The following is a 17,239-nucleotide window of genomic DNA, read 5'->3' on the forward strand; positions in this document are numbered from 1 at the left end:
AAGAAATGGAGCCAGGGAAGGAAAGGCTGATCCAGGCCCCTCTGTGTTGCAGCAATGGCTTCTCCTCAGTTCGAAGTCTCTGGGCTGTCCTAACTTGCACTCTGGAGCAGAACTACCCGAGAGTGAGGAATTTAAAAAAAGGATTAAAACAACTTTTCTTGCTACCTCTTGTGGTTTGCTGAAGTGCAGCTTGATCAGCTCAGAAGTTGTGACCCATAATTCACATATTCTGTCATAAAACCAAGGGGGTTCAATAAGCGGTGGAAATGGGGGGAAAAAAGTGTCGTCTTCGTAGTGTTCTCAACTTCGTCTACACTTCTACAGCCATGTGGTCAGTGCTGTCTTGCCCTCAGGTACTCTACCAGTAACCCCTCTGAACTCGTAGGGCCCATAGCGTCCCGGAGAGGCCTGAGTCATACCAGTAGACTTGCATAAGGAAATCTGCCCGGTGCCTTAAATGTGCGCTGCCTGGCAACTGTCAGAGCTTTTTCTCTCTCACTCTAATATGTAGGGAAGCAGATGTATTAGTCAAAGTGAAAAATGTAATACAAAACCAACCTCCCAGTACATTTAAATCCTGAGATAGAGAGCAACCAAAATGATGGACCCAGATTGTTCATAAAATTTTCACTACTGTGGGTTGAACTTTGAGGTTTGGGCTCTAAAGCAGAGGAGCTTGAACCACACCACAAAGTGAACAAAATATCTCTCAGAATGTTTCACTGTACTCTGTGTTGCTGGAAAATTCACAGTATCCCATATTTTCTTCTACCTCACCTTTTTATACTTACTGATGGGACTGGAGGGGAGGCCATGAGAAAGAGTGCAGAGCTATGTGATATCCTAAGAGTGTAGGTGGCCATATGTTAACCTGCGTATCCCTGAGCCTGAAACACTCATTCACCTCTTTCCAGGATCTGTAATTTAGAGGGACATTGTGTCTTTCCCATTTTTCTTTTACATAAAATACAACACCACTTCTTGAAGCCAGTTTTGACTGTCACTGTGTCCTATTTGGAATGGTCTTGTCAGCTTTAGTGATACCTGGCCAATGGAGTCCCACCAAAAGTCCATCAGCAGTGTAGTCTATACAGCTTTGAGTGTATTGCAGTCAATTAAAACCTCCATGTTGCATTTACTGTGACTTTAAAATTAAACATGTCCAGTCATAAGATACAAAAGAAGTTAGTATTTGCTTGTATTTTCTGTGTAGTGGCCCAAGAAATAACATATTTCCCCTGAATACCTGAAAAAAATTCCCATGTTACTGGCAAATACCGGTAACTTACAGTGCCCTGTCCACAAGGGAGGGACAGCTTTTTAAGAGACTCATCCTTGCCAATTGAAAAAAGAAACTGCATGGTCAACTCTGAGGAAAGAGCTGTGAAGTCTTTGCCTTGACTGGTGTAGTTCCACGAAGGAAACCCCAGTCTGACTTGTGTTTTGTTAGTGGCTGTGGGTGTGAGATGCCACTGCAGTTGTGCCATCAGAGGAGTGTTCACAGTGGCAAGGCCAGGACAATTACCTTGGTTGTGAGCAGGAGTCACTATGTGATGTGCTTCTGTTCCTTGTCTTCAATTTTGGGGTCACCCCCTGAGTTAAAATATGTTTGTTGTGTATTTAAACTGGCATCAGAGCCTGTAGAGATCTTTTGTTCAGATGGAGAAGTTGTGGTGCTCTCAGGTAAGTCAGCACAAGCAGCACAGCTATTCTTTACACCTCATAGTGGCTGGTAGGGGCTCAATACCAAGGAAAGAAGGAAAGATGCTATTTGTGATTATTTAGAAGAGATGCAAAACAGACCAAAACCAGCAGTAACAGGTGTGGTAGAATGTGATGCAGGAGGGCTGTGCTGTATTATCCCTGTTACAAATTCAGAACTGAAGTACACAGTTACATATTCTTCTCCTCCTCACAAGTTTTTTCTCTTACTCCTTCAATTAAAAAAATAAAATATATTAAGAGGGCAGAACTAGGGTGGGAAGCGTGGCAGAAAACCAGGGATCTCCTCACTGCATCTGGGAACTACACAGGGAAAGGAGAAAATTAATCTGTTCTGTCCTGTACAGTGTGTTTGGGTTGGTTTTACAGTTGGAAGACAGCTGGGTTTACAGCAAAAAGTTGTCATCTGTGATTACCGTCCTGCTTCTGCATTTACTAAGGGCATCCTGGCACAGACGCCAAAAGATTTCACGTTTAGTTTTTGTGTGGCAGATCGCTTCCTGAGCCAGCAGTGTTGGGGTGAAGCTAATAACCTGCTTTGCAAAAAGATGCCCCATTCCAAAACTTTTCATAAGGATGGAATCTAAGTCAGAGAGAAAAATCTTACCTCAAACCATGATGTATCGGATAAATGAAATACTGAATTAACATACTTGATGTCCCAGATATAATTTGAATTGCTAGTCTGAGGGCTTAGTTGACCCCCAGCACACTGACCTTGTTGATGCAACTGGGGTGATAATTCAACAGTGAATCTCTCTCTTTCCATTAGGAATGTTGGCTAATATTTTGAAAAGTGGTGATTTCAGGGGCCTCTCTTCAAGTTTTCTTTTGTGGATTACTTAAAGGAGCCTGATTTTTAGAGGACTGAAAATCAGGATGCTAAGATGTCTGAGGATTAACCTTCAGAACTAGAGCCTCTTATAGTTGTCAACTGTTTATTGAACTTTTTACTGCAGCTTCTAGACTTCTAGGAACATGAATACAAAATTTTGATTTGTTTGAAATGTGTAGAATACCATTTTACCTCAAGTATGATGAATATAGGACATTTTTAAGGCAGGTACATTTCTGCATGCAGTTCACTGAGAGTAATTCGCAAAGTAATTGCTTTGCACAGTAGTTCCAAGGCATTTAATTGTTCTAACAAGTGTACTAAGTGGAAATGCTTATTATTACTGTTTTTAACTATCAAGTCTTTCTTTGGGTCTCTCAGCAGCAGGTGGTGAAACAAACCAGGCTCCTGGTGTATTTAAACAAGCAAAGGAAAAACTCTCAGTGAGTAAAATCGTCTTCTCATTCATCTTTATAATCTTCCTTTGTCCTTATTTCACATCTTTTTGTGTTAATTCAGTAAGTAATTGTGTGTTCCATTTAAAATTTGTGTTCCATTTAGAATTTGTTTGCCATATTCATTATTATTTAAAAGGGTAATTAAAACCACCTTTCCTGAATAACCTCTGAATTACCGTCCCGGGTAGTAGATGATGACAGTTTGCAGATCCATGGGGGACACACAGACTCTGAACTGCAGGAGTTGGATGTTGCTCAGCATTTTGAGCCAGGTCGTCTTCTGGGATAAACTGTGTACATTGGCCCTTGCTGCAGCACCCGACTCGGTTGCTATGTAGGCAGAAACCCTCCCCCAGGACTCACTGGGTGTCTTCTGCTGCACTGTTACATAGCCATGCATTCTGCAGAGGTGGTGCCTGTGTAGAAGTTACTGGCCAGTAGCGTTTTATATGCAATTAAGTGCTTTCTGAAAGGCCATTTCCTGGACTGCTGATCTCTGTCTGTGTTTTAATCTGACAGTTATGTGCCCTGCCTTCAGTTGCTCTGCAACCTGTTCTGCTCCCTGTGTCTGGCTCTCCTCTGCTGAGTTTCCTTCAGCAAATACTGCAGTGCCTCTCCACCCTGCTCCCATGCTGACCCTACACTTCCTGTCCCATAACTCCAAAATCCCCAGGAAAACAACTTCCTTTCACCATCCCCTATACAACAGTTTTTTTACATGACACTGACACATGCTAATTCACATCTGCGGCACGACAATACTTTGTCATTGTTAGCCATCATTAACAATGAAGAAGTTCCTTAGGATTACTCTACATTTCCTAATATATTCCATGGCTGATTTGTTTCATCTGTCTAACCAGATTGTCAATTCTTTGGGGAACAAAAAGCTCTGTCTTATAAAGTACTACGCGTTATTTATGAATCTTATGAAATTTTTAATGATGATAGCAGTATAACTGATGGGAGGCTTTGGAGGAACTGTGAAATTTAGACCTGAATTCAGTTATGGATTCTGGGATTTCATGTGGTTTTTCAGTTCTGACCCATTTCAGCACATAACTGGGAAAGTGCTAGAGCTTCTTTACTAGTACAGTAGGAAATATCTGGACAGGTTTTTGGTCTGAGTCAACAGTATGGTTTATTGCTGTGTTTTCTTGGGGGATGATCAACACTTACACAAGAGAAGTCAATACTAGCCCATGTTCAGTGTCATCTGTGTTCATGGAGTGCTCAAAGTACTCTAAGTACAAGCACTGCAAAATCATTCTCTGAAATGACCTGCTTTCTACATACCTTGCTTATTCCCATCCCTTATGCTATAACAAAGATCAGAAATCTGTCCCCTGCTTACTTTCTCTCCCTGTTGCCTTCCTTCTCTGCCACACTCACATAACTCTTGGACACTTTCTCTTCTGTGCCTTGGCTTCATCTCTGCTTTTATAAAGACCTCTCCCTTTTGTTGTGTTTCTTCCTGATTTTCACCTTTTATGTCCTTCAAGTGCAGCCATTTCCTCTCCACTGGTAATGTTAGATCATCCAACCCGGTCAGTTTTGTTATCCATCTTCAAACTACAGTTGACATACTGCTTTGCAGAACAAGTTCAGGAAAGGCTAAGCAGTTCCATCTGCTGGAAGAAGCTGTGTACCTGCGATAGCGAGATGAGATCAGTCGTGTTAGGAACACCTCTGAAATAAAGTGAGGTTTCTGCATCCCAGCTTCAGCAGGCCCTGAGTCTAAGTGTGTGTCACATAGATCTTTGTCCTGTGGACTGCTGGCACTTCCAGCAACATGAACTATAACAGAGGTAGAAGGCAATGTATTGCTAACAGAGAAGAAGAATAGTTTTCTGGGTAGAGCACAGGGAGGGACTGAGGCATTTGGTTTCTTTGCTTGCTCTACCAGCCTTGAGCATGTCACTGAAATCTGGTTGGGCCAGATTCTGCTGCTGTTACTGGTGCTAAAAAGTGCCTTGCTCCTTAAATAACACTGAGGGGATCTAGACTGTGATAATCTCAGAGCAGTGCATTAACTCAAGGTCATGTCTTTTCCCCAGCTGTTCCATTGAAAGATCTCAGTCTCGTCCATCTTTAGCATCCCCATTAGATGCACGTATTCATGCAGGACACTGTATGCAATATGAGTGCAAAGGACGAGGTCTCTACATTGTGCCTAGAATCTGTAAGAATTTTCCAAGTCTTGTTAGGAGAAACATTTTTCATGACCCACAGATTGAAAAAGGTGAAAACCACTGAATGAACTCATTCAAGGAATATATTCTTGCTAGTAAAGCACTTCCAGTCTTTTAACTAATTTCTTGTCTTGCTACTTGGTGTGGATAATGATATCCAGTAGAAGTCCTCTCAGCTGTGTTGTAGGACTGGAGTTGTTTGTTACACAGTTCTGCAACTCTTAATCATGTTGATGATGTCATGGATGACATTCAGCACAGCAGCCTCAGTTTTCTTTAGGCTGAGTGTGTAGCCTAAGCCAGATGCCTGTCAGGACTGGATAACACATTCTTTTCTCATTTTCTAATAAAGACAACTTAAGGAGTAATTCATATACCTTTTCTGAACATTGAGAAAGTCTAGGTGACTGATGTAGATCAAATGCCAAATTATTCATGGCTAAAGTTCTATACCAAATCCCATAATTACAGGTCCATTGGGATTGCTCCTATGTATGTGTATGTTCTGTGTAACTTCATGCTTGCGTGTATGTGTATGTCCTGTGCAACTTCATGCTTGTATGAATACAGAGAGAATCAGGACTGCATTGCCAAGATAAGAGCCTCGCAATTGTTCTTTGTAGTATCGGTTATACCCATGGGAGAAACAAAAACGTTGTTTAAGCAAGTAGCCCTATTTTCTTTCAAAGAAATTCCTTTTTGCAAAGCAGTTAGGCGCTCTTAAGCGTCAACAAAGAATTTTCAACTTGTCCTATTGGTGTTTACTTGTTCTTTCAATGGAGTATTGTCATTATTCACAATCAGATGAGTATCTAATCACAATGACATATCATGTCAGCCTTTCAACCACATACAGGTTTCCTTGTCCCAGGACTCCACATTGTCAATATAAATTTATGAATTTCTATAGAGTGACACCAAATACACAGAATACAGTGTTTGGGGTGCATTAGGGATTTTATGTGTACACGGTGGCATAAGAAGCAATACTGTCTTGTCCTTCTGCCACTGTGGGAATACTAGTGTAACTTTGCTTTTAAGATTCCCACTGTTTTATTCTTGACCGTAGCCTGGAGGGCTATATTTCAAATGCACAACTTAGTGTCAAAGGACTAGGATCTCTTGGTGCTCCTGTAGTTTTGCAGTTGCTTCTAATGCAGCCAACCAGCAGTTGTACCAGTTAAATGCCATACCTGGCACCAGTTTTGTCCTATTAACACAAGACAAAAATAGCATCTGCAGGAGAGTACTTCCTAGAATCAGTAACTCTGTCCGGACCCAGATGGTTTCAGTCAAACAACACAGAACTGAAACTTCCATGCATGTCAGAACTGCATAGACACCATTACCATTACAGGAAAAGTATTAATTCAGAGCTTGGCATTTTTTTTTTGGTCCATGTTGCATGTATTTTCCATTTGTCCAGCTTCATGTTATGTTTTCTTTTGTTTGTTTTCTCATGACTAGACTGCCTCTTTGTCAAAGATTCCTGCCTCAAAATCTAGAGCACAGTCATTGCTTCCTCCAAGACCCAGCTCAGCTTGCTCATTAACTACTAAAAAGGCCACTTTTCCCGATACAGACAGTTATTATGTACGGCCTTCCTCAGCAGGCCCAAGAGACTGCTTGCCCTGCTCAAAATCAGATGCTAAGGTAAGGTAGCAGAGTTGGTAGAGTTAGCTGAGAGATGTGTAGGTGAACTCCATGGATCACATTCTCTCCCCACTGAATTTGAGTAATTCTCTGCGAAGCTTACGTGGGATTACTTACATCCAGTGGCAGGAAAACTGATTATCAGGCTACAAGATTTGTGCTACAAAATGGATAAAACCGAAGGAGATTCTCCAGAGGAAACATAAGTGAAATAAGTTATAACTAGAAGGACATATCTTCTTTTTATTGATGATATGGATGCTGCTTCACTGACTGCCAAGAAGTTGCACCCATTTGCATGTGGGTAAGTGGCAAAGAGCAGTACTAATTTGCCTTCCAAATTAAAAAAAAAAAAAAGTAATTTTCAACCAGTTAATATTCTCTGAAAACAAATTAAATCCCCAGTGTAGGAGGGTACAGTTCTAATCACCAGCAATAAGGGTGGAAGCCAAATGCTCCAGGAACCAAATTTGGTCTGTGAATGGGGCCGTGTTGAAGAAGTTGCAGTATAAATTTAAAGAGATGTTTGGCAGTCCATCCTAGCTTCCCCATGTTTACATTTCACTTGGGTTTCAAATTTACTTGATGCTGAGTTAGTTTTTAAATGGGGATAGTAATTGTTTTCACTATTGACTTCCATTTTCTGTGTAGCACTATGCTTGGTGTGTCTTCTACTGGTTGGGACCATCATCATATTTGCCTTTGGGATGACTATCTGCTTATGCAAGACTGTCTTTGGCTGTCCATTCCATAAGTTCAAAAATATTCTAACATACATGTCCATTGCTCTAACCATGGTAAAAAGAAGGTATCTGCTGATTTCAAAAAGTAAAAAGATGAGTATGGAAGGAAATAAGACACCAGGCTTAATAGTCCTGTACTCAAAAAATAAGCTGTAGCTAAAAATTTTTCTCCATAAAAAAAATGACAAGTTAGTGTTTGAAAATGCAAAAATCACACATCACCTAACATTATAGTGTGGGATGTATTCTGGGCAGCAGTATTGCAGTTACTTTGCAGGTGAATACACACAAGAATTTCACACCTGAACTCCAGAGAATTCTTCTACTTTCAACTTCCACTAAAAAACCCTTGTTCCTTATTCAGAACCGAATGTGGAATCCATTCAAATTCAAATCCAAGAGTGTCTACATCTGTCTTTAGTAGCTCAGAAGGTGACTATTGGGTGTTTTGATGCAGTAAAGAAGCACCAGGGAGCTAAGCAGAGCATGGGAGGTGGCTAGATCCCCACAGGTTCCTGTGTGAGTAGTAAACTGGGCCCATAGGATGAGGTTTTCCCCTCTGTATATAGGTTGAGAGAAATCACAGCCCAGAGAGTGAGTTTTGAAAATGAAACCTTCCTTTTTTCTTTTGTACTATTAGGATGGAGTAAGCAAGAGTCCTGAAAAGCGTTCCTCTCTACCAAGACCATCCTCTATCCTTCCTCCTCGAAGAGGTGTATCAGGAGACCGAGACCGAGAGGAGAACTCGCTCTCCCTCACAGCTTCTCTTTCCTCTTCAGTACGACGGACCACCCGTATGTTTTTTGCGTATTAACCCTCTCCTACTGCTGTGGGTGTCTCCCATCCTTGTTAGATCTGTCACGTTGCCATAGCATCATGTGTCCCTTTTACAGAGGGGTAGGTCTGGGGTATGCTGTTGGAAATCAGAGCCCCCCAGACTGGTTTTGTTCAGATACGAAGCACTGAGCAGCTGGGGCTTGAAACTAGGGACAGGATGCACGCTTCCCATACTCTGCAATGCCCAGAGCTAGGACTGCTGTTCAGACTGATCACTGGTATTAGAAAATACCTTTGCAGGGAGCTCAGAGCTGGGTAAGATACTTAACACAGGGCATTTACGAACAGCAACAAGAAAAATGAGACAAACCTGAAGCAGGCAACATAAAATATTCTGATGGATCTTGGAAAAGTGAACCTAATAGTTATAGTCAGTAATTTGCTGTTTCACAGTAATGATTTCCCTGTGCTCTAATCCTAGGGTAAAAACTCTGCTGAGAATTGAGATGGTAGTTAGTGGAGTGACTCATTGGGGGAAGTTAGGATAGTAAACCAGCAAGGTCCTTTTATGAGGACCGATGTTATCAAATCACAAACCAAAAGAAATCACAGGACAAAGGGAACTTTATGAAACGCCCCCAGAACCTTTAGCTAGATTTGCATTCAGCCCAGGCCTCAGAACCTGGATTTGGCTCCCTGCTTTCTAATAGGGATTCCTCTGGTTTCTCTCTAGAAACCAATCTCAGCCCTTTTTAAGACAGTTTAAGGGAAGTAGATGATTACGTTCTACCAAAAAAAAAGTCATTTGAAATTCTTAGGTGATGCTCCAAAGGTAAAACAGACACCCTTTGTAAACAGAGTGACCCCCAGCTGGCACAGCAGCCCATTCTGCTGACTAGGAGCGAGAGGCCATTGAGCATTTTCCAATGTGGTGAAGGGCTGAGGAATGAAAAATAAATATACCAAAGCTGCAGGGAGCTGGGGAAGAAAATCATTCCCTTTCTGTCTTAGTTGGTATAGTGAGAAGGTTCTGGTTTAGGGTTGGTTTGGGAAGAAAGAAACTATTCAGGGAAACTGGAGGTGAAAGTGGAATATGTTCAAGCTGTCTAATGAGTCATGTGGAGCAGAGTTTCTCCTGGACCCCAGGAGCAGCAATGCATTGGGTTTGGTCCACCACCGTTACATAAACAGACTGATTAACAAAGACGTTAAATAAGATTTTTATTAGTCCCACTGGATGCTCTAGAGGCCCATTGGATTTATAATTCCTGAATGTTTTAAGGGTGAAAACATATGCACCCATTCAGCATTGGGGTTCCCAGGCTTTGGGGGTTGGTTTGGTCTTTCTCTCCCTGAGTATTCTCAGCAAAATTTTGCTTTAAGCAGCATATGGAGATATCTCGGCTTCTGTTTGTTTGTGTTTGAGAGTTACGAGCAGATCTGGCTGCAGAAAGCACAGTGCCTCTAGTAAACCAATTCTTGTGTGTGGTGAAAATGACTGGCAATCCCATAACCACTGAATGGAGCTATTACAAAATGTTACAGTATTTATTTAATTTTAACTTGCATGCAGATGTAACTAGAACGTGACTTTTAATCAAGGTTGCTATCTGTAATTGCTTTCTTTCACTGCACTAATGAAAAATAGCAATTGAATGTGAGGGACATCTGCCCATCCACACAACAGAGCTGTGACTTGTTGGTCAGCTGAATTCTCACCCAGGGTTCAGCTGCAGCCACCAGATTACCAGTAATGGTATGTGACCAGCAGCAGCCAGGCACTTGGGGCCTCTAATTTCAGGATTACAATCAGAATTTTTCCCACTCTAATGCTCAAATCCATTGAAATTGGTGACAGCTTTCTTACTGGCTAGTCTGGTTGTCAGATCAAGTCCCAAAGGTTAGATTCCAAGAGTGCTTCTCATCCTTGCCCCAAAACAGAAATTGGTTTGATACTGTGCCTTGTTTAGCGAGCTTTGCAGGAAGCATTGGTGGTGTGGGAAGCCCACCTGTGCTACAGAACAGAGAGCTCAGTCACCATATGGGCAATCTACCAGCTCAGCCACACATGACAAGGTAACTCCTGGCAGGTTGCTTAGCAAAGCAAGACACGAGGACAGACACCCAGTCTGCTGTTCCAGCACTAGCACAGCCATCTTAGAGCTGTATCTCGCTTGGCACACAGGGGTATGCAGTCTTAAGAGGTAGAGAGGGAAGAAGAGCTGTATTTCTGTAGGTCTAATGCTGGTTTTTTTCTTGCATGTAGGATCAGAGCCAATTCGTAGCAGAACAGGAAAAAGTGGAACTTCTACCCCCACTACTCCTGGCTCCACTGCCATCACTCCAGGGACACCACCAAGCTACGCCTCCCGTACCCCAGGCACTCCAGGAACACCCAGCTACTCCAGAACCCCACATACTCCTGGGACGCCCAAATCTGCCATACTAGTACCTACTGAGAAAAAAGTTGCTATAATTCGCACTCCTCCTAAATCTCCAGCCACTCCGAAGCAGCTACGAGTTATTAATCAGCCTCTACCTGACCTCAAGAATGTCAGGTCCAAAATTGGATCAACAGACAACATCAAATACCAGCCTAAAGGGGGGCAGGTAAGGATTCCACTCTTTATGTTCATCCGTATGTGATTTAGTCTTACGTGTGCACCTTTGGGATAGGTATGGAATGGGAGCCATTTTGAGTTGCCTTGCAAATGCTGCTTCTGTTGTCCATATGCATTGGTTGTTAAAGTGATGTTAATTGGCAGGGGCCAGGACAATCTTCAGAAAGTATTTTGTCACCTGGAAACTAACAGTGCCTCCCTGAGATCAGCTGAAAAATTTCAAACAAGACTTTGCACTCCACGCCATAGATATGTTTCAGCCTGAGTCTCAGCAGTTGCTGCTTGTTTAGTCTTCATCAGTACCAGCAAATGAAAGAGGTTTGTTTTAATTCAAGCAAGTTCAAATTCAACCTAGATAGATGTTAGCAGGATTGCACAGCACCATGACCTTTTCCTGTGTCATTTTACGTGATATGTGCATTGTGCTGGATGATGTTAATGAGGGTTGCAGCCTCCAACCTGGTAAATTCACGCCAAGGTAAAGATGATGGGAGGGGACAAATATTAGACTTTGCTGTTTTTCTTGCTGCAGGGTTTGAATAAGGAGGAACAAAGCTTAGATTGTATAAACTGGAGAATGTATCTAAGAAAAGGTGAATATGTAATAAGGCAAATCAGGATTTTCTGTTCTCACTGTCTGAGAGAACAAGAATTCAGGGACATGGTGATGCAATTAAAAGCTGAAAAAAAGGTATTTTCATACCTTGCAGAGTTAAGCAATGAAGCGCGTTGTCATGAGGATTGCTTTTGGCTAAAGACTGAACGTGTGTGTGGGGTAGGAAAATCCCCTGTTACTACAGAGAGAACTTACCAAACTTTGGAAAGGACAGTGAATATGTAGGCTTTTAAGCTAAGCAGAAGCTTTTGGGGACTGAGGAAAGATCAGATAGGAAGTACCATAAATCTTCCCAAGGTATGGTGTTGTTTATACCTTCCTCTGAAGTGTCTCTGCTTGATGCCCTACCAAGCAAAGCTATGTCCAGAGCTGGAATAGTCTTCTCTCATTTCTGGGCAATGCAGAAATGGTAACACAGATGGCATTAAAAGCCAAAATCATGTCCAAGCAATCTGTTTGTCTTTCTGCTTGGAAGAGCTGTTGTTCTAGCTTTACAGGATAAAGTGGTCCATTCTATTAACGTTTAAAAAGTTGTGAAACCATTTATAACCTGAAAGAAATACTATTTTATTTAGAAACAAAGAGGCTGAATGAGAAAAGATAATATAGCTTTCCAACATTTATGCTAAAAATATGAACAACTCAGTCCTGTGGATGTAAACAATTATGTTGATTTATTTTTTGTAAAAAGTACCTGTGCATTTCATATTGATTCTGGACGCAACCCCACAATGAGAACACCCAGTGCCCCCAGCTCCCTTTTACTTCCCTGAGATTGCTGAGTTACAGCAGTGGCAATGTGAGTGCTTTATGAAAGGTTCACTTCTCAACTACCTCCAGAGACAGGACATCAGGGTGAGTAACATGCTCCTTCGTTCAGCTGTCCTGAAAATAAGACATTCCAGAAAGCTGGGTTGCACAGTGTTTCCAGATCAGATACTTATATATATATATATATCAGAGTTTTGGAACTCATAGTGGAACATACAGAACAGTGAGGTTGCCTAATGCTGTCTCAGAAAAAAATAATAAATTGGATCAAAACTTAACGTTGCACCCCTATGCCTACTGCAGGTCTTCCAGGGAAAAAAACCCAACGGGCTCATATTTTAAACAGGAAGGTATCTCTTAGGCGTTGATCCTGTTCTCATGGTAAATTAACACATTCAGTGTTTTGTCAGATTTGGACAGTAGCCAGTTACTCAGATGAAGTCAAGAAGATAATGCCTCAGCAAAGGTTCTTCTGCCTTTATTTTGACAAGTATTTGTATAATTATTTTATATGGGATTTCAAGTCCCATTTGACATATTTTGTGGCAGATGGTCACAGGGTGCAGGGGCTCCAGGAGGCTCGGAACACAAGTTCAGACTGTTCTTGTAACAAGCCCAGCTGCTGGACATGGGGCTTGAAACCACACCATGTTAGCCTATCCTCCTCCTCCCTCTTACTCTCTGTGGACTGCAACAACCATGCAAGACCAAGGGGCCACAGCAAATTGTATTTCTTTGTAAACACCATGCCTAGACAGCTACGTTTGCTTAGCAGTTCACTACTGTTGCACAGAGCCTTTACTAGGTAGTGAAGGATGGCACAGCAGTCGGCATTTCACTCTTCTGGGGATCACAGGGGAGATCTGCTGGGTGGATGCAATGTCACAGAAGCTAAAGCATTTTTTAATTCCCAGTGGTATGTGGCCACTGAGCTGTGGGTTTTTCCTTTACGTCTCCTTTATGCCGTAGTTGCTTAGTCTAGACAAGAGGTTTTAGGATCAGTTCTTTTCCCGTTTCTGCAGCTGAATTTTATAGTGTCTGTGAGAGGAACACATGAAAGCTAATTTCATTTCCTTGCATCTGCTCACTTCTTTAATGTCTGGTGGCAAATATTGCACTGGCTGAAATGAGCTGTTATCTGCTATCTGCTTTTAGTGATGACACGTGAAACAAACAGAAAGCTGCTCGAGTTTTATAACCTAACTGGAAGTGCTGATAGCAATAACTAAAGGAAAAACAGCCGGACAAAAAGCCAGTGTATATCTGGGCAAGTTAAGTACATAAACATGACATGCAAATCACTAAAGGAATACAGATATGCAGCCCAAAAGTATCATTTGGAGACAGACTACACTTTTACCAGAGGCATATCTGAACTAGCACAAGGTCTCTTCTTAGCTTACAGCTCTCCTAGAGCCACACTCTGAAACTGCCAGAGGCTGAGGTGCAGAACTGAAGAAGCAAGGGATGTTTGAATGCTAAATAAATCAAGAAATACAGTGCTTCAGCCTTGAATTTCATCAGAAGCTCATCAGACAGCAGATCGATTTTACTTCAGCTCTGACTTGCCAGCCACAGAAACAAAGCAAAGGAGAGAAATCACCTGACAGAGTGTGGGGGTGGAAGAGTATGCTTCTGGGGGAAGAAGCAAGCTAACTTTGCACTGCATTAAGCTTCTACTAGGAATAGATGGCTTGAGAGGTGTTTAATTGGTATTCTGCAGTCTGGAGAAATGAGGACTTCTCTGGTCTGTGATGCAGCCAGTAGGTGGTTGTCTGGTTTTCTCTTTATAGTAGAGTATGGTGAAATGTATCATTCTTGGCAAAGCTCAGAGGCGACTTGCTCATGGGTATGTCTGCTGGGCTTCAGATGGATTTTCGCACCGCATCAGCTGTGGAGGAAATGCTGTGCTTTCAAAAGTAACCCATTTGCATCTGTTATTTCTCAGACAGCCCAAGGGAAGCATGGGGGAACTGGGGGAAGGGGTTGGAAATCTGTTTCAGATGCCAAGGCTGGGGTTTTTCTTTTCTGTTCAGATTTTCTTTTCTTCTTGAAATTCTGTCTATGGATATGGTTTGTACTGTATCGGAGTATAAAAGTCCACTAATTGAATCTTTTCATTACTGACCAGGCAGAGTATTTATAAAGCATCATAGGCCAGCAACCAAGGATAAAGCCAACCTAGACTTCTTTTAATTTAATCTTAAAACATATACCTAAAATGTCAGCCATGGGCAAGAACTTCAGTGGATGTGAATCCGTATAGCTTTATCAAAGTGAATGAAGCTGTACAGACTAGAATGCCATGCATAAGGTTTAAAATGTCACTGACTATAGTAACAGCCAGGCATCTTGAAAGAAGTAAGGTGACTTATAGAAAAATTATATACCTAAACCATGTTGAAGAATGAAGAGTTCCTTGAAGGTTTTTAAGAAGATTAAGGAAGAACTTCACCATCTTCCCCAAACTGTGGAAAACAAAGTGCAATTAGTCATGAGTCAGAAAGTCTGAATAAATTGGTGACGCCACTATTCAGTAGAACCTGTCCAGAAACCACAAAAATGCTGGCAAGGACAACAAGCATCTGCATTAGATGATAAAATAGACCAGCACAGGGAAGGATAAGACATTTCAGAGCTGGGCAGAGGAGGAGGCTTGGATGGATATCTGTCATCTTCTTTGCACAATTTTTTGTTAGCTTCAAAATCAGTTTGGATGGCAGGAGACAGCACCCCCACAGCACACCCCTGCACACGCCCATCATCCCAATTTACGACCCAGCCTGCAGAGAACGGTAAGCTCCTGAAGTGTTCCCTGCCTCAGCTACAGCCTGCCAGGATGCAGAGTCAATGCAGAGACAGGCAGGTCTGGTGGTGCACTAGAGCTGAGCACCTCCTGGGAGAACTGCAGGTCAAAAGGGGATTCAGCAAATTCCCCTTGAGATGACATCTTAGAACTCCTCTTCCTCCTGTTTCACATGTCTTTGCACCACATTATGAACACTGATGGCTGCCCAAAAATTAATTTGAAGGTCTAGATTATATGCTATTGGTGCACTGGCTGATGAAGAGTGTCCTAAAAGGTGGTGGAGAATATAGGCTTAACGAAAAGTGCAGTCTGAGCTGTTGCTGGGTCCCATTCTGTCACCCATCTCCTCTGGCACATCATGCACTTTTCCAGTCCATTGTGATCTGCGGCACAGTTGAGCCAAAACCACTTTGGCCCAAATTAAGAGAACATCCCTGCTCAGGACAGTGATGAACATAAATGAGCTTCTAAGGTTTAAGCTTTGGTGCTTTCCCCAGCCAGAGCCACAGGAGGCAGCTGTACAGGGAGATGTGGATTGACATTCTAACATGGCTGTTGTTAAAGTACTTCACTAATGAGAGACTGGGAGGCAATTGCTTCCACACTGTTAGCTGCATTCATTGGAATAATTTTGTGCATTTACCAAGTCAACAGTTCACAACTGTAAAATAAAGTAATCTCTGTCAGTCTGCTTTTTTTTTTTTTTCTTTATACGTTCCCAGTTTTGTGGATTTGCAAGGCATTTGAAGGGATTTGTTCTGGACTGAAAATTAGAACCTAATTCATCTCTTGTTAATTACAGATCTGCAAATGCAAAGAGAAATTATGAGTTTCAGGCACACCTTCAAAACTCTGTAACAACTCAAAAACATAATGTTTAAGTTTCTGAAATTTAGAATTTTGGCTGATCATTGCAGATTGTACAGAAATAACATCTTGCAGCTCCTGTGTTCAGACTGCACTCATTTAATGGAAGGCTTGCCCGAGTACAGTCTGTACAGTTAAGCCTGGAGTTATTCTGGATAAAAAGCAAGATCTTCCTGACTCATATTTTAGAAAAATGAAGCAATCATTGCCAGGCTCTAGCAAGTTTCAGGAAGTTTCTTTGAGGAAAGGTGTTTGGATGGTAGAAATGAGCAGGGAATTAGGACTTTCTGTCCAGATCTGACAGAGTGTGGCTAGGACAGAGTAAATTCACTGCTCTGCCTCAACCGTCCATAAAATGTGCATCATGCTCATTGAGGACAAACTGTGAACCACAATCAGGAGGGTCACAAGCTGCCTGATGGGGCTCTAGCCACTGACAACTTCCACTGACTACAGCAGCCATAAGCCAATGCTTCTCCCTCTTTTGAAGGCAGTTAGCAGCAGTGCACTGATTTCTGCCAGTCAGTGGGGTGTGTTCAATCTGTCTAACTGGAGTTGAAGGTATCACTTTCTGGAGGATTCAGTATCTTTCCACTGACTACAGTGACAACTTAAGTGACCAGTTCCAACTCTTAGCTGGCTAATGTTAGAGGAGACAAATCCTGGCCATGACATACCATGCGTTGCTGGTCTCTCGTTAATAGCAACGGGGTAAGCAGTATTTTTTTCTAGACTAGATTGAAATTACCAGGACATAAATTCCTGTGAAAGTCTGAGTCATCCCAGCAGCAAGTTCAGCAGAGGAGGCATTTTCAGCTGAGCTCTAACTAGTCTAGATTTTGGCAATAAAATGGGGAAGGTTGTTCTTTTGGGAAAAATGTTCAGGCAATACATAACCTGGATCAGAGCTCTTTGGTCATATAATAGTGTTCTGCCTTGCACAGAAAGGTGAGAAAAAGAGTTGCTTTTTCTAGATGGGAAAGGGCAGGAAAGAAAAGGATAAAAAGCTTAGTTTTTATCTTGGAAATCTGGATTTGACCAATAAAAAAAGATGCTAAGAGACATATCTGCTGAGCTTTGGGAAAGCCAGCTTGCATGAAGAGATAAACACAAGATATCTTTTCGAACTTGAACTGAACAACCTAATTTTTTCCATTATGCTGGAGTAAAGAAAA

At 42.0% G+C, this 17,239-nt stretch overlaps 1 protein-coding gene across 27 annotated transcripts in view; it reads left to right on the forward strand.

Annotated features, from left to right (window-relative positions):
• Positions 1 to 17,239, forward strand: part of MAP2 (microtubule associated protein 2) — a 242,021-nt gene that overhangs the window by 211,280 nt on the left and 13,502 nt on the right. For 22 of the 27 annotated variants that reach the window (XM_074829675.1, XM_074829674.1, XM_074829688.1 and 19 more), the window contains 3 exons: positions 2,939 to 3,000; positions 8,244 to 8,397; positions 10,647 to 10,990. In XM_074829675.1, the coding sequence (XP_074685776.1) occupies positions 2,939 to 3,000; positions 8,244 to 8,397; positions 10,647 to 10,990 (560 nt within the window). Of the gene's footprint in view, positions 1 to 2,938; positions 3,001 to 6,674; positions 6,861 to 8,243; positions 8,398 to 10,646; positions 10,991 to 17,239 lie in introns of all 27 variants that reach the window. The other 5 variants (XM_074829685.1, XM_074829689.1, XM_074829702.1 and 2 more) reach the window with 2 other exon arrangements.

Source organism: Strix aluco, chromosome 6 (genome assembly GCF_031877795.1).
Source record: "Strix aluco isolate bStrAlu1 chromosome 6, bStrAlu1.hap1, whole genome shotgun sequence".
NCBI classification, from domain to species: domain Eukaryota; kingdom Metazoa; phylum Chordata; class Aves; order Strigiformes; family Strigidae; genus Strix; species Strix aluco.